At 36.0% G+C, this 24,948-nt stretch overlaps 1 protein-coding gene across 32 annotated transcripts in view; it reads right to left on the bottom strand.

Annotated features, from left to right (window-relative positions):
- ADD1 (adducin 1) overlaps nucleotides 1–24,948 on the bottom strand; it is a 144,788-nt gene that overhangs the window by 60,906 nt on the left and 58,934 nt on the right. For all 32 annotated transcript variants that reach the window (XM_056802334.1, XM_007496823.3, XM_056802359.1 and 29 more), the window contains one exon: nucleotides 12,715–12,928. In XM_056802334.1, coding sequence (XP_056658312.1) covers nucleotides 12,715–12,909 — 195 coding nt within the window. In that variant the 5' untranslated portion in view covers nucleotides 12,910–12,928. Of the gene's footprint in view, nucleotides 1–12,714; nucleotides 12,929–24,948 lie in introns of those variants that run through there.

Genomic DNA, 24,948 nt, shown 5'->3' with positions numbered 1-24,948 from the left:
AAAGAATGGCATGGCTTAATTCAGTGATCTCCAAAGTGGAGACTATTTGACCATAAGGGGTATATGATCAAACCAATCAGAGGGTGGAAAGTGTGAATTTTAAAACTATTCCACCCTAATCAGACCATTCTTTAGAAGATCTGATTTAGTTACTTCCTGATCAATAACAATGGAGATGCTTGGAATAACAGAATCAGGTCCTGGAAAATCCACATTCTCTACCCTACTCAGTTTAACAAGATTTTGAAAGGTCTGCATCAAACTTAAGATTTAATTATCTGAGGAGATGCCTTCAAAAGACCTGTCCAAAAAAAGGACAGACCTCTGGGCTGTCCTAAGTCAAGCTAAGTCCTCATTGGTACAGATGAGACACAGAAAAGTTATGTAAAAACATCCATATAGGGCACATCAGTTTCTGCCTCTCTCTCTCTCTTTCCTTGGAGAGACGACTCTGGCTGGCAGCGTGCTAAGCTTTCCGACATCTTGGAGTGTTGGATGGTGAGTTTGCCCTGGAGCCAATTTCAGGTTCGGGCATCTTAGCTAAGCCTCTTTGGAGGTCAAACTGATTCTTCCCTCCTTCACACTCAAACCCTTACTTTCTAGATCTCCTATCTTCCTTCCCAGTATTAGCCCCTTCTTTCCTCCTCCTTCTTAAAATCTTCTCTGCTATATCAATTAAATCACCATAAAATTTGGCAGCTGACTTGGATATTTTATTATTTGGGATTCACCCTTTACAGAAGAAGGGCTATATCCCAACCTTACCACGATAGCCAGTCAATGAAGATTATCTCCAGCACAGGCACATCCATCTTAATCCCTCAATAGTTTTCCACTTCTGATCTCTTAGTTGTTTAAAACTTCAGTTTGATCCTCAACTCACTATCCCCACCCCAAACATTAGCCCTATCCTAAACATCTAATCAGTTACCAAATCTAGCTCACTCTACCTACATTTATTTATTCTGTTCCCTTTGCTCTACTAATATAATTACTATCCTAATTCAGGTTCTCATTCCTTTCATTCGTTCTATTTTGATAGCCTCTCAGTGTCCCTGCCCCTAGTACCTCTTCTCTCCAATCAACCTCCTGAAAGTTGCTAGAAAGTTCATCTTTACATTATCCTTTTAAAATGTCTATTTTAGATGCTTTTAAAATATATGGTTATTAATACAGTAATACCACTATATAATTTATCAGTAAGTAAATATATAATATTGGGAGTATTACCTCAAAAATTTATAGCATACTCTTTTTTCCATTTTTTATTTAGCTAATTAATTTAGATTATTTTTCCATAGTTACATGATTCATGTTCTTTCCTTTGCCACTCCTGGAACTGACAAGCAATTCCATTGGGTTTTACATGTATCACTGTTCAAAACCTATTTCCATATTATTGATATTTGGAATAGTGATCTTTTAAAGTCAACAATCCCACTTATATCACCATCTAACCATGTGATCAAACATATGTTTTTCTTCTGTGTTTCTACTCCCACAGTTCTTTCTCAGGATGTGGATAGCATTCTTCCTTATAAGTCCCTCAGAACTGTCTGGGGTCATTGCATTGCTGCTAGTAGAGAAGTTCATTACATTTGACTGTGCCATAATGTATCAGTCTCTGTGTACAATGTCCCCCTGGTTCTGCTCCTCTTACTCTGCATCAATTCCTGGAGGATGTTCCAGTTCACATGGAATTCCTCCAGTTCATTATTCCTTTGAGCACAATAGTATTCCATCACTAACAGATACCACAATTTGTTCAGCCATTGCCCAATCGAAGGGCATTCCCCTCATTTTCCAATTTTTTGCTACCTCAAAGAGTGCAACTATAAATATATTTGTACAAGCCTTTTTCCTTATTATCTCTTTGAAGTAAAGACCTAGCAGTGGTATTGCTAGGTCAAAGGCAAGGCAGTGTTTTAAATCCCTTTGCGCATAGTTCAAAATTAACTTCCAGAATGGTTGGATCAATTCACAACTCCACCAGCAATGCATATATGTCCCAATTTTGCCACATCCCCTCCAAATTTATTACTTTGCGTTGCTGCCATATTAGCCAATCTGTTAGTTGTGAGGTGGTATCTCATTGTTTTTATTTCCATTTCTCTAATTATAAGAGATTCAGAACATTTTCATGTGCTTATTGATAGTTTTTATTTCTTTATCTGAAAACTAACTATTCCATGTCCTTTGCCCATTTCTTAACTGGGGAATGACTTGAATTTTTTGTACAATTTAGCTCTTTATAAATTTGAGAAATTAGAACTGTCAGAATTTTGTTATTAAGATTTTTTTCCAAATTTGTTGCTTCCCTTCTAAATTTGGTTACTTTGGTTTTGTTTGTACAAAACCTGTTTAATTTAATGTGATCAAAATTATTCATTTTACATTTTGTAATTTTCTCTGTTTCTTGCCTGGTCTTAAGTTCTTTTCTTTCCCATAGATCTGATGGGTATATTATTCTATGTTCTCCTAATTTACTTATAATTTCCTTCTTTATACTTAAGTCATTTACCCATTCTGAATTTATCTTGGTATAGGGTGTGAGATGTTGATCTAAACCTAATCTCTCTCATACTGTTTTCCACACTGTTGTTGGGGTGTCTTAGCAAGAGTATGGAGACCACTAGCCTTGATTTTGACATGCAGTTGAATGGAAAACCCACTGAATTAGTCCAGCTATATATTAATCTTAGAAAAATGCTTCAGATAGGCAGATGATATAGACTTAGAAGTGTAAAGTCATTTGGAACTTTAGCAAATGTACCCATCAGGTACATTAATGACTTCAAAAGGAGTTGAGCAAATCTTGTAGCAAGAGTGAAAAAGAGATGGCCAGTTTGAGAGCAGAATTGGTGTTTAGATAATAATAAAAAATTCAGAAGAAGGCTTCTAGCATGGAACATATCTTTCATGGAGGATTGATGGAAGGACAAAACAAGAGGCATAGAGGATGAGACGATATGGATAAGTAGTGAGTTGTACCAGCGCATAGAGGACATGTATTGATGTCATGGCTCCAACAAAATATAAATAATGTTTAAGATAAACATATAATACCAGAAGAGTACCCAATGTCATGGTGTCCAAGGTAATTATATCTGGTTATATATCTATATATGTTTGTAAGTACTACAAAGTGAGGAGTGTGTTCTACATGGTTTCAGGCTAATGCTATTAGAAATTTATTTCCAGCTTCATTTTCTAAGCTGGAAGCATGCCATTAAACTAAGTAACAGTATTCATTAGGAAACTGCCATGGGAAAACTGGAGTATGTGAAACCCTTTTAAGTACAATACATGTATCAATAGTTATTCCATGACAATAGCAGTATTGTTAAACAAGAGTTCCTTAAAGGGCACCCATATATGGTGAAACTGTAATAGTAAATAGACTGTATTCAATGGGATAGTAAGTGGAAGGAAGACTGAAAGTAACTTAGTCAATGTGAATTAAATAAAAGGGACATAGAGGTCTTTGTTCTTTTGGGCCATCTTAACAGCCAATATAGATTCTCCTATTGTTAAACAAAGCTTTAGCAATAACAGCATTGGCCCACATGAATAGATCGTGTGTCCTATGGTCTGCTTTGTCGGTCATGAATAAATATGAAAAACTGCTTCATGTTTTTCAGTGAGAATGACCTCCGAGATAAAGATTCAGTTTTACTGATACCAAGGAGTGGAACCTCTCACAGGAAAATGAATAATAGCAAAGACATTTACAATTCTGTACAGATTTTGACAAAGTAAATTATTTGCAGTTTTTGTAATATGCAAAACCAAAGCAATAAACTCTTTGGAGTTCCAATAAAAAGAATAAAGCTTCTGAAAAGATCAACTAATTTATTTTAATAATCTTCAGATAAAATCAATGGGCAGTATACATTTTTGCATATATGTTACTGTGTTACCAATGTTTTTCAAAAGATGATGTTGCTATTGGCATCTGTAGTAGCAGGAGCACATATTACTACAGCACTTTAAAATTTACAAAGTTTTGATATATACTGAGACTTCTACGTAAACAGGCGACAGTCTAGACACAGGACTCTTCCTCTCCTCAGCACCTATTGATATAGACTACCTCAAAAGACCAAAAAAACAAAAACAAAAACAAAACAACCAAATTCATATGAATTAAGGAACTCTACAGTAGGGTGCAGCATTGAAGGTATGTGGGATTTGGGCATTCCACACTATAAGGGGGTAAAAAAGCTTCCACCAAAACCGCAAGCTGATCTACCCTCTCCCACCCCACCTATGGAGCCAGAGTCAGAGCCAGCACACGCTAGAATCAGTGAGTGAGGGGCACCTCTAGAGTGAATGAGGGGCACCTCTATGTTTTAGGTAGCTGACTAAGACCACCAAAGACCTATCCTTGAGAGCAGCTAGACCTGAAACCCCAGGAGGCAGAACATAGGCGGTCATGGGGGGATAGCATAGAGAAGAGCAGCAAACAGTAGAAGCTGCAGAAATTCGAAAGATGGTCTCAGGCAAAATCCTTGCTCCTTAGCTCCATACACAGAGAGCCTGCCCATCTCACACAGATTTCTAACTGGAAAGGGAAGGAAAAACCACAATAGTGATGGCAAAGAGTGCCCAGGAACAGCAACTTCCCAACACCAAGAAAAACAAGAAGAAGGGGTTGAACCTGGATAATTTTTACAGAGGAAAAACCCAGGCTACAGAGGAAATACAAATAAATGCACCAAAACTTTCAAAAAAAATGGAAAGTCCACGAGCTCTTGAAGAATTTAAATTGGAGCTTATCAAAAAGGTGGAAGCCTTCTGGCAAGAAAAGTGGGAAATAGTTCAAAAAGGAAATAACAGTTTAAAGGACAAGAACTCTTAATTGGAGAAACAGCTGGAAGCCATGAAAAGCAGGATAGACCAAACCGAAAGGGAAAACCAGTCTTTAAAGACCAGAATTAGGTGATTGGAAGTCAATGATCTTGCAAAACAGCAAGAATTAATAAAACAGTCAAAAAACTAACAAAATAGAAGAAAACATAAAATATCTCACTGACATGGTGAAAGATCAGGAAAACTGATCCCAAAGACACAATTTGAGAATCATTGGACTACCTGAAAACCCAGAAATAAACAGAAATCTTGACATCATACTACAAGAAATTATCCAAGAAAACTGCCCTGATGTCCTTGAACAAGGAAGCAAAATAGACATTGAAAGAGTTCGCAGAACATCCTTTACATGAAATCCTCAAAAGACAAATCCCAGGAATGTAATTGCCAAATTCCAGAGCTTTCAAGCTAAGGAGAAAATTTTATAAGAAGCCAAAAAGAGACAATTCAGATACCAAGGAGCACCAATCAGGATCACACGAGACCTGGCAGCTTCAACACTAAAGGACCTCAAGGCCTGGAATATGATATTCAGAAAGGCAAGAGAATTGGATCTTCAACCAAGGATCACCCATCCATCAAAACTGACTACCTCCAAGGGAAAGTATGGGCATTCAACAAAATAAAAGATTTCCAAGTATTTGTAAAGAAAAGACCAGAACTAAATGGAAAGTTTGATATCCAAATACAAAGATCAAGAGAAACATGAAAAGGTAAATAAGAATGAGAGGGAAAGGGGGGAAAATGTTCTTTTTTTTTTTAATTCAAACTATCTTCTTTAAGGGCTACAATTAGATCAAATTATATATATCAATATATGGGGAAAATGTTATTTGTAATTCTCAAAAATTATATTCACTATTATAGTAATTAGAAGAATCATTCACAGGAAGAGATTGGGGCATTAAAGGCTATAAGATGATATTCAAAAAAAGAACCGGGGGGGGGGGGGGATAATCAAAGATAGCACCAAGAGATACTTGAAGAAATAAAACCATCAGCAAACATCATCTGCAATGGGGATAAACCAGATGCATTCCCAATAAGATCAGCAGTGAAACAAGGATACCCATGATCACCTCTATTATTTAACATTGTACTAGAAACACTAGCAGTAGCAATTAGAGAAGAAAAAGAAATTGAAGGTATTAAAATTGGCAATGAGGAAACCAAGCTATCACTCTTTGCAGATGATATGATGGTCTACTTAAAGAATCCTAGAGAATCAACTAAAAAGCGAGTGGAAATAATCAACAACTTTAGCAAAGTTGCAGGATACAAAATAAACCCACAGAAGTTATCAGCATTTCTATATATATCCAACACATCTCAGCAGCAAGAATTAGAAAGAGAAATTCCATTTAAAATCACCCTAGACAATATAAAATACTTGGGAATCTATCTGCCAAGACAAACACAGGAACTATATGAACACAACTACAAAACACTTTCCACACAATTAAAACTAGATCTAAACAATTGGAAAAACATTAACTGCTTATAGGTAGGACAAGCTAACATAATAAAAATGACCATTCTACCCAAACTTATTTACTTATTTAGTGCCATACCCATAGAACTACCCAAAAACATTTTTACTGAATTAGAAAAAAAAAACAAAACATAACAAAGTTCATTTGGAAGAACAAAAGATCAAGGATATCCAGGGAAATAATGAAAAAAAAATGCGAAGGAAGGTGGCCTTGCAGTCCCAGATCTCAAACTATACTACAAAGCAGTGGTAATCAAAACAATATGGTACTGGCTAAGAGACTTGAGGCAAGTGACCTCAGCAAGTCAGTCTATGTTAAGTCCAAAGATCCCAGCTTTTAGGAACAAAATCCACTATTTGATAAAAACTTCTGGGAAAATTGGAAGACAGTATAGGAGAGATTAGGTTTGGATCAACATCTCACACCCTACACCAAGATAAATTCAGAATGGGTGAATGACTTTAATATAAAGAAGGAAATTATAAGTAAATTAGGTGAACACAGAATAGTATACATCTCAGATCTTTGGGAAAGGAAAGATTTTAAAACCAAGCAAGAGTTAGAAAGAGTCACAAAATGTATAATAAATAATTTTGATTACATCTAATTAAAAATGTTTTATACAAACAAAATCAATGCAACCAAAATTAGAAGGGAAGTAACAAATTGGGAAACAATCTTCATAACAAAAACCTCTGACAAAGGTCTAATTACTCAAATTTATAAAGAGCTAAATCAATTGTACAAAAAATCAAGCTATTCTCCAATTGATAAATGGGCAAGTGACATGAATCGGCAATTTACGAAAAAATCAAAACTATTAATAAGCACATGAAATAGTGTTCTAAATTTCTTATAATCAGAAAGATGCAAATCAAAGCAATTCACCTCACACCTAGCAGACTGGTTAACATGACAGCAATGGAAAGTAATGAATGCTGGAGGGGGTGTGGCAAAGTTGAGATATTAATGTATTGCTGGTGGAGTTGTAAATTGATCCAACCAGATCTGGAGGGCAATTTGGAACTATGCTCAAAGGGCGCTAAAAGATTGTCTGCCCTTTGATCCAGCCATCACACTGCTGGGTTTGTACCCCAAAGAGCAATAAAGAAAAAAACATGTACTAGAATATTCATAGCTGCGCTCTTTGTGGTGGCAATAAATTGGAAAATGAGGGGATGTCCTTCAATTGGGGAATGGCTAACTAAATTGTGGTACCTGTTGGTGACAGAATACTATTGTGCTCAAAGAAATAATAAACTGGAGGAATTCCATGGGGACTGGAACAACCTCTAAAAATTGATGCAGAGTGAAAGGAGCAGAAACAAGAGAACATTGTACAGAGACAGCTACACTGTGGTACAATTGAATGTAATAGACTTCTCCATTAGTGGCAATGCAGTGATCCTGAACAACTTGGAGGGATCTACTAGAAAGAACACTATCCACATTCAGAGGTAAAACTGAGAGTAGAAACATGAAAGGAAAACAACTGCTTGATTATATGGATCGAGGGGATATGATTGGGGACATAGACTCTAAATGATCATCCTAGGGCAAACCTCAACAGCATGGAAATGGGTTTTGATTAAGGACACATGTAAAACCCAGTGGAATTGTGTGTTGGCTATGGGAGGGGGCCGGAGGAGGGGAGGGAAGGAACATGATTCTTGTAACCAGGAGAAAATGTTCTAAATTGACTAATTAAATAAAATTAAAAAAAAAGAAATTATAAGCAAGATAATGTCAGATAAGCTGGAAAGATCTGCAGGAACTGATGCAGAGTGAAATAAGCAAAATTGGGAGAACATCATACACAATAATAGCAATATTGTACGCTGATTATCTATGAAAACTTGACTATTCTTGGCAATGCAATTATCTGGAACAATCCTGAAAGACTTATGACAGGGAATGCTATCCACCTCCAGAGCAAGAATTGTTGGAGTTATCTTTCACAGTCATATATTGATGGTTTTATTTTGGGATTTTGGTTATGTATGAGTTTGCTCTTACAACAATATCAATATGGAAGTGTTTTGAATGACAATAAAATTGAAATTTAAAAAAAAAAGGAAAAGAGAAACAAGTGGAGAAATATCTAGCAGAGAATTAGAAGTATGTTACTGAGAAAAGCATTCAATGGAAACTACAAGACTAGTGGGGAGCAGGCCTGGTTAGCAGGAAATAGCAAACTAAAACCAGAAGGAGCAGTGAGAGAATGTCTCTAGAGGACAATAGTGAATCAGTCAGCTAGCACTTATTAAGCACCTACTATATGCCATGGGCTCTGTTGGGGATATAACATCAGGTAAAGTCCCTGCTCTTAAGTAGCAAACAACTTTGTATAAACAAGATATATATATAGTATACATTTAGGGTATTTTCAGAAGGAAAAGGATTAAGATTAAAGAGGACTGGGAAGGCTTTCTTGCAAAAACTGAGACTTTAGCTGAATCCTGAAGAAAACCATCAAAGCTAAGAGATAGAGATGAAGAGGAAGAGAGTTCTATGCATGAGGGAAAACCAGTGAAAACACAAAGAATGGAGTGTTGGTTGTGAGGGAAAGGAAGGAGGTTGACAACACAATGTAAGGAAAGGAAGTTTTAAGAAGACTCAAAAGATAGGAAGGGGCCCTGAAGTGTCAAAAGTATGTCTCCTTTCCACACCTATTGCCCTAGTCATGTGTTTCCTACATATGTGTTGTTCCCCCTAAACCCCCTCCACTGCCACACATGTGTCCCTACTATATGTTTCCTACCACATGTATTTTTAATTCGTATTCATTCTTTCCTCTGTGTTTGTTAGCATGTACCCCAGTTGGGGGGAGGGGGAGAAGTGATGCTTGTGGCTACTTCCTTTTTATTATGACTTTTCATTAAATGCCTTTTCTTTGAATTAGCACTGTCCTCTGCCTGACTATCAAAGGTAAACACAATAGCAGAGGTCTGTTGGTAGATACAGATCCACCTAGAAACTGGAGGAGCCATCCCCTATGATAGTCATGTGGGTGTGTGCCTGTGACTACATGACATACACCTATGTAGGAGATTTAAAAAGCATAGATGGAGCTGCTTATATTAGATGGCATATCTATATATCACATGTATGTATAACACATTACACATTTACATGTATATGTCTTTGCACATGGATATTGTGGCACTTTTGCTTGGTAGTTAAATGTTTCAAAACACACATACATTTCTCAAAACAGGAAGATGCTGTAATCTTGTATTTCCCCATGACACTCCTGATCTCTCTGAAATGCCCCTCTCCTCTGGGTCAGATCTCCCCCTAAAGAGTTATATGGATATAGTGTAAAGATAATTTTATAGTTGTGACTTAAAAATCTAAATTAATTGGTCACCAGGAAAATCCCAAAATAATAAAATACCCAAGTTACCATGAGACTATTTCAAGAAGCTGTCTGAGGGAGCTCCTCCAGGCTGAGTTCTGAATATCTGAATGCCCTCATGTCCAAATCTCCTTTCTGGCCTTTACATCTTCTTTTTAAAGATCTTTTCTCTTGTGTCACCTCCCCCTAAATTTTCATGTCTACCAATCACAGCAGACACTTTTCTCCAGAACTGTCCATTCTTTAGTTCTCACCTTCTTATGGTTAGATTATATCTTTTAAGCTACTTCATACATATTTGTTAAGTTTACCTTTTGTTAGTTACTTGACCTTTTTGTGATTAATTTATCCTTTATAGTTACTTAACATCTTTTTGTATTAAGACCTAAAAATAGACTTAGCTTAATGTTCTAGCTTCACTATAAGGTGAGAACTAAGTACCTTCATTGTTCAATTAGGAGATTACAACTTTATCTTCCCCTAAAGTACTGAGTAGGGAGGAATAATTTTTAAAATTCACAATAGATAACCAGCAACAAAGGTAAGCCTGCCAAGTTGACCAAAGTCAGAATAGCCCTCACTAACAGTCCTTACCTCTCCCTAAAATGAAATAAGTCCCCTAAAGGATATAGAGCAAGCATACACTAGTAGCCATCAGACAATAGAACTGATTCATGATGTGATTGGGTCAGCTATACTGTATCTTTGATTAAGTTTATTAACACTTAGGAATTGTTGTTCTTTCACTTTCTGTTTTGTACTACATTGTAATGAAAATAACATACTGATTACCTCTCTAGTTCAACAGGACAAATATTATTACTGAACAATAAGATAAATTCAAAATTAAATAGGAATCCAAAAGTAGGCTCAATTGCTTTTGGGATATTAAATAATGTTTTCAATAATCTCAGACTTTCTTGAAGCTAATACTTATCTTTTGAATATCAATAAGTTCCTAGTGATACTACATTGCTATGAATTATCTAACATTACAATCTCTGAAGAACTAGAACTAATAAGTGGTCCTAAAGGCCCAAAGGCCCAGAAAGAGACAGATCTTGGTAACAAACTTTCGTGTGCGACCAATGATAACTTAAGAAATGGTAAAAAGCATATTTATAGCATATATGATTTGAAAAGGAAGTGTTAAATCCTGTTGTGAAGGCAGTAACAGATATTCTGCATAAGTTCTACAATAAAGCACAAAAAACAAATAAAAACCAGAGGAAAATCTCCAGAATATTGGATGGGCCCCCTACAGAGGATTTATGGAAGGATATGGGTCAGAGTCACACAAGATGGAAAGGCTCAGACCAGCTGTGCTTTGTATTATTAGGAGGGGTATTCACACTGATGAGATCATTGCAGAACTGAATGTACCAAATGGCATTATGTGGCTTTATTTATTTTAAATCCTTACCTTCCATCTTAGAATTAATACTGTGTATTAGTTCCAAGGCAGAAAAACACTGACAATGCTTTAAAAAGACCCTGGGGGTAAGTGGCTTGCCAAGGGTCACATAGCTAGGAAGTGTCTGAGATCAGACTGAATTTCTTCCATGACCTTTTGATCCTCCTTTTCAATTTGTTCCATTCTACTTTTCATGACACTTTTTTCTTTGTTGGACTTTTTTGTCTCTCTTTCCAGCAGGTCAATTCTGGTTTTCAATACACTTATTTCTTCATTTATTTCTGTGTCTCTTTTTCCATTTGACCAATTTTGCTTTTTTAAGTGGTTATTTTCTTTTTTGCACTATTTTCATTTCTTTTCCCCATTTTTCTCCTACATGTCTTATTTATTTGTTTTTTTTTAATTCCTTTTTAAGTTCTTCCACATTTTGTGACCAATTCTCTCTTCCTCTTTCTCTCTTTTTTTTTTTCTGGAGATTTTGCATGTGTTTGTTTGTTTCTCACCATCTCCTATTGCTTTGGTTTTTTGTTCTTTTCCCTCAAAGAAATCTTCAAGGGTCAAGAGTTTTGTTTTGTTTTATTTATTTATTTTTTTTGGTGCTCTTTGCTCATTTTCCTGCCCATGGACTGAGAAATTTGCAAGTTGCTGGCCATTTCTGTCTTGGCATCTGGCTCACAGGATATTCCCTGAGGTTATCTTTACTGTGACAGAGGCTTGAAAGAACCTCAATGCCAGGATCTGGGACTTCCAGAGGTGGGTCTACAGTGATCTTTTGTTAGTGTAGCCTGCATTCTGGGATCCTGAAATTGCCTAGGTTCTGGTTCTGCATCTGGCCCAGTAGGTGGGGGGTGGGGGCAGGGCAGTAAGCCTGTGCTTTTCCTTGTGCAGTTTTGCTTCTGGTTCCCCCTTATATCATGGAAATCCACTCTCTCTGCCTATCTTTCACATTGTATTCAATGGGAAAGCCCCCTTGCTCATCCTGCTTTGATTCCTGTCCTTTTGCGGCATTGTTTAAAGATCAGTTTGGAAGGATATTCAGAACAGTTTCAGGTTTTTGCTGCTACTATGCAGCCATCTTGGCTCCCTCCAACCCCACCTGGGAGATTAGATATGAAACCAGGACTTCCTGTTTCTAGGCATGACTCTCAATCTACTGAGCTACCTAGCTGCTCTCATTATGTGAATTTATAGAAAGAAAATTAGTTTATCATTAAGTATTTATTGGATGACTATTACCAACAATTGTACAAAAGAAGTATAAAATTCAATCCCTTCCCAAGGACTTATGAAAGGGCTGAATTAGATGGCCTTTGAGGTCCCTCCAAGCTCTGAATGCAGGATCATATTAAAAACTTCAAAAGGAATAACAGAATAGAGAAAAATAAAAACAAAAAACATATAACTTTTACAATAAACATTTACAGGTGACATGCTACATATAAGGCATCATTTTAAGTACTACAATCTTATATATTCAAATATTCTATATGTTATAGAAAATAGTCACTATAATAAGAAATATGAAACTAATTATAATGAGAAGCAACATTTAGTTAAGAAAAAAATTGTTTTCTTACTGGACTTTGCAAAATCATGGAGACCCTCTTCTTTTGCTCCATCATGTTGAAATCCTGCCGAAGGTCTGGTGCCATATTTCTCTCTCTCAAATATTCTGGATTGTTTTCATCCACTCTATCAAAATATCGCTCCTTATGTGGGGCTGTGGTTGGAGGTGGTGAAGTCACCACCGTCGCACCTGTATCACCATTCATATCACAATTTTTAAATTCCCTGTGGAGAACAAAAATTAAAAAATATATTTTTAAAATTAATTTATTATTAAATATTTTTCCATGGTCACATGATTCATGTTCTCTCCCTCCGCTCTTCTCTCCCTGCTCCTGGAGCTGACAAGTAATTCCACTGGGTTATACATGTATTATTAATCAATAACTATTTCTATATTATTTATTTTTGTAATAGAGTAATATATTAAAACCAAAACCCCAAATCATATACCCATATAAATAAGTGATAAATCATATATGTTTTTCTTCTGCGATTTTACCCCCACAGTTCTTTCTCTCAATGGAGATCACGTTATTTCTCATAAGTTCCTCTCGATTGTCCTGGATCATTGCATTGCTATTAGTAGCAAAGTCAATTACATTTGATCGTCCCACAATGTTTCAATTACTGTGTACAATGTTCTCCTGGTTCTGCTCATTTCACTCTGCGTCAGTTTATGGAGGTCTTTAAGAATTATTATTTTTGAATGAATACCTGATAGTACTTTACCAAGTAAATGTTTGAGCCTTTGATATTATAATTTTTCACAGTAATATAACAATCTCACACAAAGTACAATTAATCAGAACTATTGGGCACAGGTATGGCTTTCCCTCCTTTTATTTTCTCCAGACCTGTTTTATTATCTGTAAAATGGGGGGAAGGGAGATTAAAAGGTACCTAGGGTCCAAATCTAAAATTTTATAATTTATAAGCATACTGCTACACTGTTTTTACTTTACTCTTTTCCCATTCACCAAGTTCATTTTTTTATTATTTCTCTTGCTCTCCAGATAAGGAAAGAAAACACTGCATCTTACATATTTTGTGGAGCTTGGAACAAAAATATATTCTTTCTCACTTTTTGTTGTTCATCAGTTTTGCAAAAGCATGATATGAGGTGAATCAGTGTTACTAACAGGAAAACTGTTAGTAGATTGATGCTTAAAGTATCATAAGGCCTTTGAGGCTCAAATTAGCTTGAACTGTTCCTGAACCAAACAACTCCTATATCTATGGAGTATTTTAGGGTTTACAAAGCACTTTCCTAATAAGAACTCCATGAAATGGGTAGTGTATATATTTAGGCTTGGAAGTGAAATAATTTCCCCAAGATCACACAATTGGGACATATTAAAGCCAGGAATCAAATCTAGGTTTTCTGATGCCAAGTCCAGCACTATTTCCCTCATACCAGACTGTTGCTTTCCACTACAATGGGATTTTGGTATGGTACAATGGTGTTAGGTATGACAATGTATGAATGACATCATAATAGCACTGATCCAAACAAATTGTAGTGATCATCTGAATGAGATCTAAAAGAAAAACTATTGTCCAGAATGTCCTTTGTACATGAAACCAGACTTTATTAACAACATAAAACACTTTATGGATTAATTTTATCTGATATGTTCTAAGACAATGTCTAATTATTATTTAGAGGTTATTATATAGAGATTATCATTAGGATAACTAAGTGGCTCAGTGGTTGCAGAGCCAGGCCTAGATAGAGTCAGGGGAATCTGGGTTCAAATCTGGTCTCAAACATTTCCTAGCTGTGTGAACTTGGGCAAGTCACTTAACCCCAATTTAGCCTAACCCTTATTGTTCTTTTGCTTTAGAACTAATACTTAGTATTGATACTAATATAGAAGGTAAGGATTTTTTAAAAATTATCTTCAAAAGAGCATCCATGTCTGTGAAAACAGCATATCATACACAGTAAATAAAATAAATTTCAAATTTAAAGAAAAAAGTCATTCATAAAAACTATCAATTCAATTCACTGTAGTGAACATTTTGAACTGGGTCATCTCAATTGGACAATAGCCTTCACATTATCATTTGCCTTCTGCAGTTTTAATTCTCATATTTTCACCACCAACAAATTTATATATGCTCTATGAAGTAAAATATTATCTTTTTTGACCATATCTCTATTCAGTATTTTATAATGTATTATAACATCATATATTACTCATAAATATCTAGAATTTCAGATCTAAAAAACAAAATATTGACAATATGTAGAAGCTTTATAAAATAGCACAATATATAACTTAAAATAAATTAATGTTATTTTATTATAAAATAAATTATAGCATCTGAAAAGCCACAAAAAGCAAATGAATGAATTCTTTTAAAAATATATTTAAATCTTGTAGTTGAAAAATCAGAAAGGTTTATTTTATAAAATGCCCCCCCCACCTTTTATATTATTGTCTAAATCAGTAGTTTCAAAATCAAATAGAAATAGATGCCTGCAAGACATATATTAACTCAGAAAACTACAAATCAACATTAGCTATGTTGTACTGCATTTTTATTTATTTTATTAAACATTTTCCATCTATATTTAGTCTGGTTTTGGCTGGACTGAGAAGTTTTGCAGCTACAAGTGTAACACTTCTGGATCTACAGTATTTACAAGTCAATCTTTAATTATTAGGAACCATTGTCAAAAATAATTTTATCACTTATTCTTCACTAGCAATCTGATCCTGTTTCAATGCTTGTCTTTATCAACTTTTCTATGGGGGCCGCTAGGTAGCTCAGTGGATTGAGAGCCAGGCCTGGAGAAGGGAGGTCCTAGTTCAAATCAGGCCTCAGACACTTCCTAGCTGTATGACCCTGGGCAAGTCACTTAACCCCCATTGCCTAGCCCTTACCATTCTTTTGCCTTGTATTGATTCTAAGGCAGAAGGCAAGGGTTTAAAAACAAACAAACAAAAAACCTTTCTATAGAATCACTCATTTCCCTCTGTGCTTCTGACTCTAAGGTCTATGCCAACATCTTGCCTTCTTCTGCTTTCTGCTTCCTTTAACATTCTGTTCCCCCCCCCCCCCATTGGAATGTAAGCTCCTTGAAGGCAAGAACTGTAGCTTATTAGCACAGTACCTTGCAAAGGGTAAGCAATTAATAAATTCTAGTTGCCAGCCTATCTGCATTTGACTCTCTTGGTATGGACAAGATAATATACAGCCCCTTCCAACACTGAGGTTTGATGACTGCCCCTTCACAACATCATTCATCAACATTTTCCTCCCTAGGCTTCTGTTACACAATTCTATCCTGGTTGTCTTTTTGTCTGAATGTTCCTTCTTGGGTCTTCTCCTTCAAATCATTGAGTCTAAATTTTTTAAATGAACATTGTATGCTAGAAATTAAGTGTCTGTTATGTGCCAGGCTTTGTAAAGACAATGATGAAAATGAAATGTATACAAAAAAGTAAATGTGAAATATTTTGAATATTTTCCCCTTTTATTGGCCTCTCCCTATAGCAACTATTGGTAAAAGCACTATTAATAAAAAGCTAATGATATATGTGGGAATTGGTCCTTAATTTCTATAAAGTTTATTATTATATACTTGAACAGGAGAAGGCGGACAGATGGGTAGAGAAAAGCCTAAATTTATTCTGCCATGTGGTCAGTCTCCCAGTGGACCCCGTAGCTACCTTCCTTTTGGCCATATGCCCAAAAGATTAGAGAGACCCCACTTCCTGGATCCCTCCCTCCTTTATTTCTCCCCTTTACACCTGGATCAATATCCCAATCATTTCTGGGCCAAGTGCCTAGGTCACCATCTGGTGACCCATGCTCAGTGACTTGACATAGCTCTAGCTGTAGACACAAGTAGAACCCCAATGTGTGATCCTGGGACAGGGTTCCCCTCACCCAATTTCAATAATGCAGTGGATATCAGTATAAAAAACATTATAGACAGAACCTCCAAAAGTGCATATCACAACCAATTCAAGCATTTCCATGCTTTAAAATTCCTATTTTTTCAAACAGCATTTTTGAATTTCTATTATAAAATTATTTCTTCAGTAATCCCACTTCAGACACTTAATAATTGTGACCCTAGACAAAATACAATTGCTCTGTCTCAATTTACTCATCTATAAGCTATCATAAACAAATTAGTGGAACATGGAAGAAATCATATGTTGGATTTATGGATAGGGAAATAGTTTGTAATCAAACAAGCAATAGGTTTATAGGAGGCAAAACTGACCACTTTGATCACATAAAATTTTAAAGTATTTTGCATATACAAAACTAATGTAGTTAAAATTAAAAGTACAAGAAAAGCAGGTAATTGGGAGGAAATTTTTGTAACAAGTTTCTTTGCTAAGGTTTCATTTATGAAACATACAGGACACTAAATCAAATTTATAATATGATATAATATATGATAGCAAAGAACTGGAAACTGAGGGAAAGTTTAGCAACTGGGGAATGAATGGCTGAAGAGGTGACTTTACAACATTTCTAACCTATAAAGTCAATGACTGCTACTATGTGCTAGGGATAAAGAGATAAAAGCAAAATACTATGTGCTCTCAACAAGGTTACATTCTTTTGAGGAAAAACAATATGTACATAGGAGAATAAATGCAAAATATGTAAAGACAGTAATTTCAGGAGTAGAAAATGTAAGCAATTGAAAGTGGTGTGAGTAGGGAGAGGACATAAAGATAGGGCTTAGGTATCATCCCAAAATTCAATATAAGCATCCCCCAAAATTCTGTTTTCAGCCCCCAAATCTTTCTACACTCTCCACAAAATCCAATCCTGATCTGTAAGTATCTAAAATTCTAGAAAAGGCAGGTCAACTGACAAGCAGTATTAGCATTAAAATAACTAAATATATTAAAACTTTGATGAGGCAGCTAGGTAGCTCAGTGGATTGAGTGCCAGACTCAGAGATAGGAGGTCCTGCGTTCAAATCTGGCCTCAGACACTTCCTAGCTGCATGACCCTGGGGCAAGTCAAACCTCCATTGCCTAGCCCTTATTGCTTTTCTGCCTTAGAACCAATATACAGTATTGATTCCAAGACAGAAGGTAAATATTAAAAAAAAAAAAAAGAATAAGTCTTGAACGAAGAAGTCACTAGTGAGGTATAGTAGAAAGGGCACTGGTCTTGGAATCAAAACACATAGGAATAAATTCTGACTCCCATTTATAAGTTTGTGCCACTTTAGGCAAATCACAATCTGTTTGGTCATCTGTAAAATATGGGCAAGAATAGTTATTTAATAAAATTCTTTCCAATTCTTAACACTTTGTAATTCTATTTACAATACCCAGCCAGCTATGATTCAATGAACTATTGGGAAAGGCAATTTAGAGTCAGAGTAACTGGGTTTGTTTGAATTTCAGCTTTGCTACTAAGTAGCTGTGTGACGGGGACAAATTATTTCCCCTCTCTTGTCTCAGTGTCTTTAACAGCAAAATGTGGGGTTTAGGCTAGATCTCTAAGGATTCCCCCTTCATCTCTACTGCCTATGAATATAGCTATTTTCATTTTAAAACAAGGCCATGTGAAACTTTAGACTTTAGAAACTTTAGACAGTTCCAGGATAGACCTACACAATGAACAAAAAGAATCTTTGTAAAACAAACCTAGTCGAAGTAACAAATGGTGTGATAGCCTTTCTCTTATCACAGATTGCTGTGTCAGAAGGGTAAGATAAAGAATGTGAACTACATCTATTATTCCCTTTTTTTCCTCAAAATAGATAAAATATGAAATAAGGAAATTTGCAAATTTAAATAGAACTTGAATACAAATATATAGCATCCATGCCTCAAGATCATTAAAATGCTAATGTTGGTTCAGACTGGCCATTGACAAATAGCTTATTTATGGCTTAAGGTTTGTATAATATGGCCTTCAAGAAGAGAAATATTTCTGTCATGACAACAAACTCTTCTATGACTATTTCTGTAAATATTAGAGAACAGAAAAATTAACAAATCATCTGAAAACAAATCTACTTTATCAGGAAATTTGGCCATGCTAAACCAAACAGAAATTTCCTAAGTCCTGTTGGCTCTTGTTATGTCTTAACAGTCATGTTTTTCTTATACATGTATAAGGAAAAACAACTCTGAGAACACAACTTCTGTTTGTTTTTTTTTTCCTGAAGAGATAGATGATGTCTGTGAATCCTTTCTATCCAAAACCAGGAAAGGTTCTATTATCAGTTGTTTATAGTTTTAACTAAAAAAAAAAAAGGTTACTGTGAATTCATTTCAGCCCATGCATTATTTTACATCAATGTTGTTATATTAAACATGGCTCTGGTCCTACAAGAGAAAGGCAGCTTTTCCACTGAAGTGTCAAAAAAAAAATTAAAATAGTAAGTCTAAAAGCAAATTAAAAATACCAAAGACTTGAGAAATTATGGTATTTGTTAAATACTGGAAAGGTTTGACTAAAAATCTTTCTAGAATACTCTTACATTACATTATCTCACAAGGCTATATAAGATAAGCACTCTGCAAAACCTATAGTAATATATAAATGTCAGTTGATCTAAGAGCTCTTTACTCCTGAATAATTATACTACAAATATATAAATTATCTAAGATTTTATGGTGCTATCAAAAAAAGCATATCATTAAAAGAAACAAAGAAGGGGTCTAAAATTAAGAGAATTTGTAGAGGATGGACAGTGGAGAAAAGATTTGTAGAAAAGAGACTAGGTAGCAAGCAATTGTAATAGTCCAGCTGGACAGAGATGCAAACCTGTAACAAGGTGGTGGCAATGTCACAAGAGAAAAGAGGGTATATGTATGAGATATTACAAAAGTAAAGTCAAGAAGCCTGGCAATAGATTGAATATAGAGGTTATGAGAGAGTGAAGAGACAAAGATGACACTTAAGTTGTGATTATAGGAAATTAGGAGAATGACAGTGTCCTTAGTAATAGCAAAGTTAAGGAAGGAATAAGATAATGAGCTCAGTTTTAGACAAATTGAGGTTAAGGTGTCTATAGGATATTCATTTCAAGATGTCCAAAAGGCATTTGGAGATGTGTGATTGGAGGTCAGGGAAGAAGGTAGGGCTGGATAAGTAATTTGAGAATCATTTGCTAAAAGATGATAATTGAATCCAGAGGAGCTGAATCCATGGGATCTGATGGTCTCATGACCAAGTCAAATAGTTTAGAGGGAGAAGACGGCCTAGGAGAGTCCTCTGGGACACTTACGCTTTGTAGGCATGACCTAGACAAAGCTCCAACTAAGGAAACTGAGGATTGGTCAGATAGGTAGGAGGTGAACCATGAGAAGGCGAATACAAATTCTATACAACATTAATTCAGGCTATGAGTAGAGAGAAAAGGACTGATGTGAGAGATGTAGAATAAACAAGGTTTGGGAAATGTCTGAGAGAGTGAGTATGAAGAGAGTAATGTGTTAATCCCAAGAAATAGCATCATATAGTGGAAAGCACTGACTCTGCATTCAGGACTTGGGCTAAAATTGTGTCCCTGACACTATGACCTTGACCTAGTCATAAGGAGATCGGACTAGATGAAATCTAAGCTTCTTTCCATTTCTAGACATATACTCCTATGGTAGGCACCTGAATCTAAATAGAAAAGGTGTTTTTGCAGATAGACAAGAAAAGATAATCATCACTCTTTACTGAGGGCTCATTATGTGGTGGGTACTATGCTAGATGGTAGAATTACAAAGAAAAAATTGAAATGGTCCCTACCTTCAATGACCTTACAGTACATATACATAAACATATACAAAATAATTTGGGAGCTGAGGGGATCTAGAAAGCCTCATGTGGGAAGTAACATCTGAGCTAGGCTTTAAAGAAAACTAAGGATTTTAGGAGGTAGAAGTAAAGGAGTATAAGGGAGTATGTTATAAACATGGGAGAAAGTTATAGGAGATACATTCATGTATATAGAATAGCAAAAAGTCAAGTTTGGCTGGATTGAATCATGTGTGAGTTATTATATTACACAGTTAGAGAGTTATATATATATATATATATATATATATCTTACACAGTTAGAAAGGCAAGTTGGAGCCAGTTGGCAAAGAGGTTTAAATACCTAAAAGTTTGTATTTGATACTAGAGGTAGAAAAATTCTATTTTCGTTATGTTGAGTTTAACATGCCTCTGAAACATCCAAATGGATTTATCTAGTAGGCAGCTGGTGATTTGGGACTTTAACTCCTATAAGAAATGAGAGCTCAATAATGTATATTTAGGAATCATTTCCATACAATAGTTGAACCTATGAGAGCTATTAAAACCAGAGAATAGAGAGAAAAAAGAGATAGGCCAAGACAAAGTCCTGGAGTGCAACCATACTTTGAAAATAGGACATGGAGGGTGGTCCAGAATAGGATACTAAGAGCATTTAGGTTGTTTCAGAGGCCCACTAGGGCATAGCAGAATCACAAAAATCCAGTTAGATGATCAACATTACCACATCCCCCCATATCAAAAATGTAGAGTAGTTTCCAGTTAACAAAGATAAAACACTTACTATTAAAACCTGGCCTCCAACTTTATCATTCCATTGACTACGCATTCTAGTTTTACCAGTGATTTTTCAGGAGCCAAATTTAATGGCTTTTTCTCAATCCTCATTCTTCTTTAGGGTCATTCTTTCCTTGATATTCTCTTTTCTATACATATTTGGATACCACTCTTTCCTGGTTTTCCTCCTCTCTATTTTTAAGCTCCTTCTTTGTCTCTTTTGCTACATCTTTATCCAGATCATGCCCTTGTAATAATTAAAATTATGAGGCTGATAGTAGCTTAATAACTTTATATAATCAAAGTAATAAGAATAGTAAAGAGATGAAAAGGTAGGAAAGAGGTAGAGAGATACTTAGTTTTCTAATCTATTGGCTGCCATGCTGGGTCTGTGGCTAAACTCTGAAAAGGGTTCTTTCTGCTCACCAAGATCCAGCCAGAAGACCCCAAAGACCACCTTCATGGTTACCAGAAAATGTAAGGGTTAAAATTAAATGGTTGAACTAAATATATAAAAAGGTGGTCACCAAAAATATATTATTCAAGCCAGAATGACTTTTTAATGGTAGTTTATTTACAAAAGGGAAACAAGAGAGACAGACAGACAGACAAACAGAGACAGAGACAGAGACAGAGACAGAGAGGCAGAGAGAGAGTAGATAATTACTCCAGCCTGGTCCAAATCAGGCAGGACTTCACAGGCCCCAGCAAAAAAGGGCCCAGATGTAAATTAAACAAGTGTTCTAGTCAAGAGGCCTCCTCTAAGACAAGGGGCCTCTCTGGAGGCTAGTACGTCCTGAAAAGCCAGAAAAAGGAGTCAACCTTTTCACTCACCCATGTGGCATTCCTAGGGGAAGATCCAAGAGCAGTCTTACCAGAAGCAGTCCGAGGTCCCAAGTTCAAAGGAGAAAAAGCTCATCACAGGAAGTTACCACCATTTGTAAAGACAGTTCTTTGCATCACTGCCTGCACCTTCCTTCCACTTTACATGGACCAATTGCAGCTTTAGCTTTGCTTTGGACTGCCCAAGGGGCAGTCAGTCATTTTTGGTTTGTCACTCACTAGCACATGTGGGTCATAGACCTCCCCTACAACCACTTAAGGATTAAGTGGGGGTGCATACATTCCTGGTGACTAAAATCTAAAAATAGCTAGAGGGAGAGTTAATCCCATGTTCACAATGTTAACCTAAGAACATTGGTTCTTTTTTCAACTTTCTTTTTTAAATTAACAAATTTACTTTCTTTTTAACTCCAGAAATATATGGCTTATTAATAATCCTGAGTTTGTTGCATTTCTATCAAAAAGAAGTAAGTAGTATTCTTCATCATCAGTCCTTTAGAATCATAGTCTGCCATTACAATGATCAGAGTTCTTAAGTCTATCAAAGTTTTTTGTCTTCACAATGTTCTTGTTATAGTATAACTATTCTCCAGGTTTGAACCTCATCATTCTGATTCAGTTCATATATGTCTTCCCAGGTTTCTCTGAAACCATTCCTTTTGTTATTTCTTATGGTATGATAGTATTCCATCATGTTCACATACCATAACTTGTTCGATCATTCCCTAAGTGATGAGTATTCCCTTGGTTTCCAGTTCTTTGGATCACCAAAAAAAAACTGTTATGAATATTTTTGTACATGAGTTCATTTCCTCTTTTTTGGAAGGAGGATATAGCTCTAGCAGTGATATCACTGGATCAAAGGGCATGCACAGTATAATAAATTTTAGGGTCCAGTTCTAAATTGCTTTGCAGAATGGTTGGATCAAGTCACAGCTCCACCCAAAGAGGTACAATGCACTTGTTTTCTAACCACTCCTTAAATACTTGTCATTTTCCTTTTTTGCCAAACTGTGGGGTTGGGAGAAATCTCAAAGTTCAATTCATATTTCTCTGATTATTAATTATTTGAAACATGTTATCATATGGCTGTTGAAAGCTTGGCTTTCTTCTTTTGAAACCTGCTTTTTGCACTGCCTGAATGGGATAGAAACTGTCCATCTCACATTTATCTACTCCGGTAAAAACTCAACATTCAGACAAAATCTAATAATGAGAACCTATAGTTGCTGATTTCTATTTTTGAAGATTAGATTTGGCTATCCCCAGACTGTAACAATGAAAGCACTTAGCTCTTCCTTTATTGGGAAGATTGAACTGTAATCCCCTATCTATTTTTATATTTTAATCCCCAAAGTGATAACTCAGTATTTGAAATAGATCTACTCATTTTACTCTACAAAAAAAGTAACTAACTACTAAAGGTGCAAACTAACTACTAAAGTTGCGAACTAACTATAAAAGGTATGATCTAACCAAAAAAGGTGTGAACACCCATTTCATGCATTGAGTGGGAGGTCTGTGACCCATGTGTGAAAGAACGGGCAGTCCTGGAGAAGAGCGTTTGCTGTGATTGGTAGATGTGAAATTTAGGGGAGGTGACACAGAAAAAGATCTTTAAACAGAGGACCACAGAGGCCAGATGGAAATCAAAGAACTCTGACTAGGTGATGGACTGGAGGATCAGTCTCTTGAGCTTGGAGTGAAGAAGAGTCACTCACAGACACTTGAAGAGAAACTGGAAGACAAACAGGAGGAGTTTGTGCAGAAGACCTCAGACTACTTTCCTTTTAGACAGTCACCATGGTGAGTGTAAAGACTGACTTTCCCTGCCTGTCTGGAGGTGTGAACCTCCCAGAAAGGTCCATTATCTTGAGACTCCTTTTCCCTGATTAGGGCTTTTAGAATTTCTCCCTGGCTCAGAGGAAGCCAGAGTTTTCTCTCTCCCCTTTCTCTTTTCTTTAATATCTTCCCTCTATTGTAAAAAAAAAACAAACCAAAAAACACAAACTACCATAAATTTCATTTACTTGAGTAATTCATTTTGGGATTTAGTAATTAAATCCCTGGTGACCACAATTAAATATTCAGTCCAACCACAATTAAATCTAACATATCCCAGAACTACACAAGGGGTTAAGGTCAGAGACATTTATGCTCTGCAAGGTTCTGTATCCAGTGACAGAAAGATAGAAGGCTCCTTTAAGAAAACTCCAGGGTGAGGGATAGGTAGGAGGCTCAATAGATAGAGAGTAAGACCTCTGAGTTGAGAGGATCTGGGTTCAAATCTGGATTCAGGTACTACCTAGCTTGGGCAAATCACTGAATGACAATTATCTAGCTCTTACTACTCTTCTTAGGTAGGATCAATTCTAAGACAGAAATTAAGGGTTTAATAAGAAAAGGCATCAGAGTGGTTAAAAAGCTCCAGGGTAGTTTAAGACATCTAAGGGTGTGGAACCTTTGAAGTACGGGGGCATCAGAAGAGAATAATGGTAGTGACTAGAGCATAGTGTCTAGTGTTCTGTCAGAGATGCTGAAGACCCAAGTACTTCGAGATTACCAGCAACCTGTCCTGAAGTGCCAGAAAGGAATCTAAAGATCTAATGCTGTGAAACTCAAAGATCTCGGAGAATTTATCTCTAGTAGGTAAAGGTCCTTTGGGGTCCCAAGAAACCTAAGGCAAGACCAATCAATGTTAACCACCTCTCCAAAAGCCCAGCAGGGAATTGAGCTTGGCCCTGGGACAAAGCTCCAATTTAGGAATTAAAATTGGACAAATAAAGAGAGCATTGACCAGTATAAAAAAAATACCATAAACTTAAGAAATACCCACAAAAGGAGAAGGCAAATCCACAACATCTAAAGGCAGT

This window comes from Monodelphis domestica, chromosome 6 (genome assembly GCF_027887165.1).
Source record: "Monodelphis domestica isolate mMonDom1 chromosome 6, mMonDom1.pri, whole genome shotgun sequence".
Classification (NCBI taxonomy): Eukaryota; Metazoa; Chordata; class Mammalia; order Didelphimorphia; family Didelphidae; genus Monodelphis; species Monodelphis domestica.
This window is presented reverse-complemented; position numbering and strand designations above follow the sequence as displayed.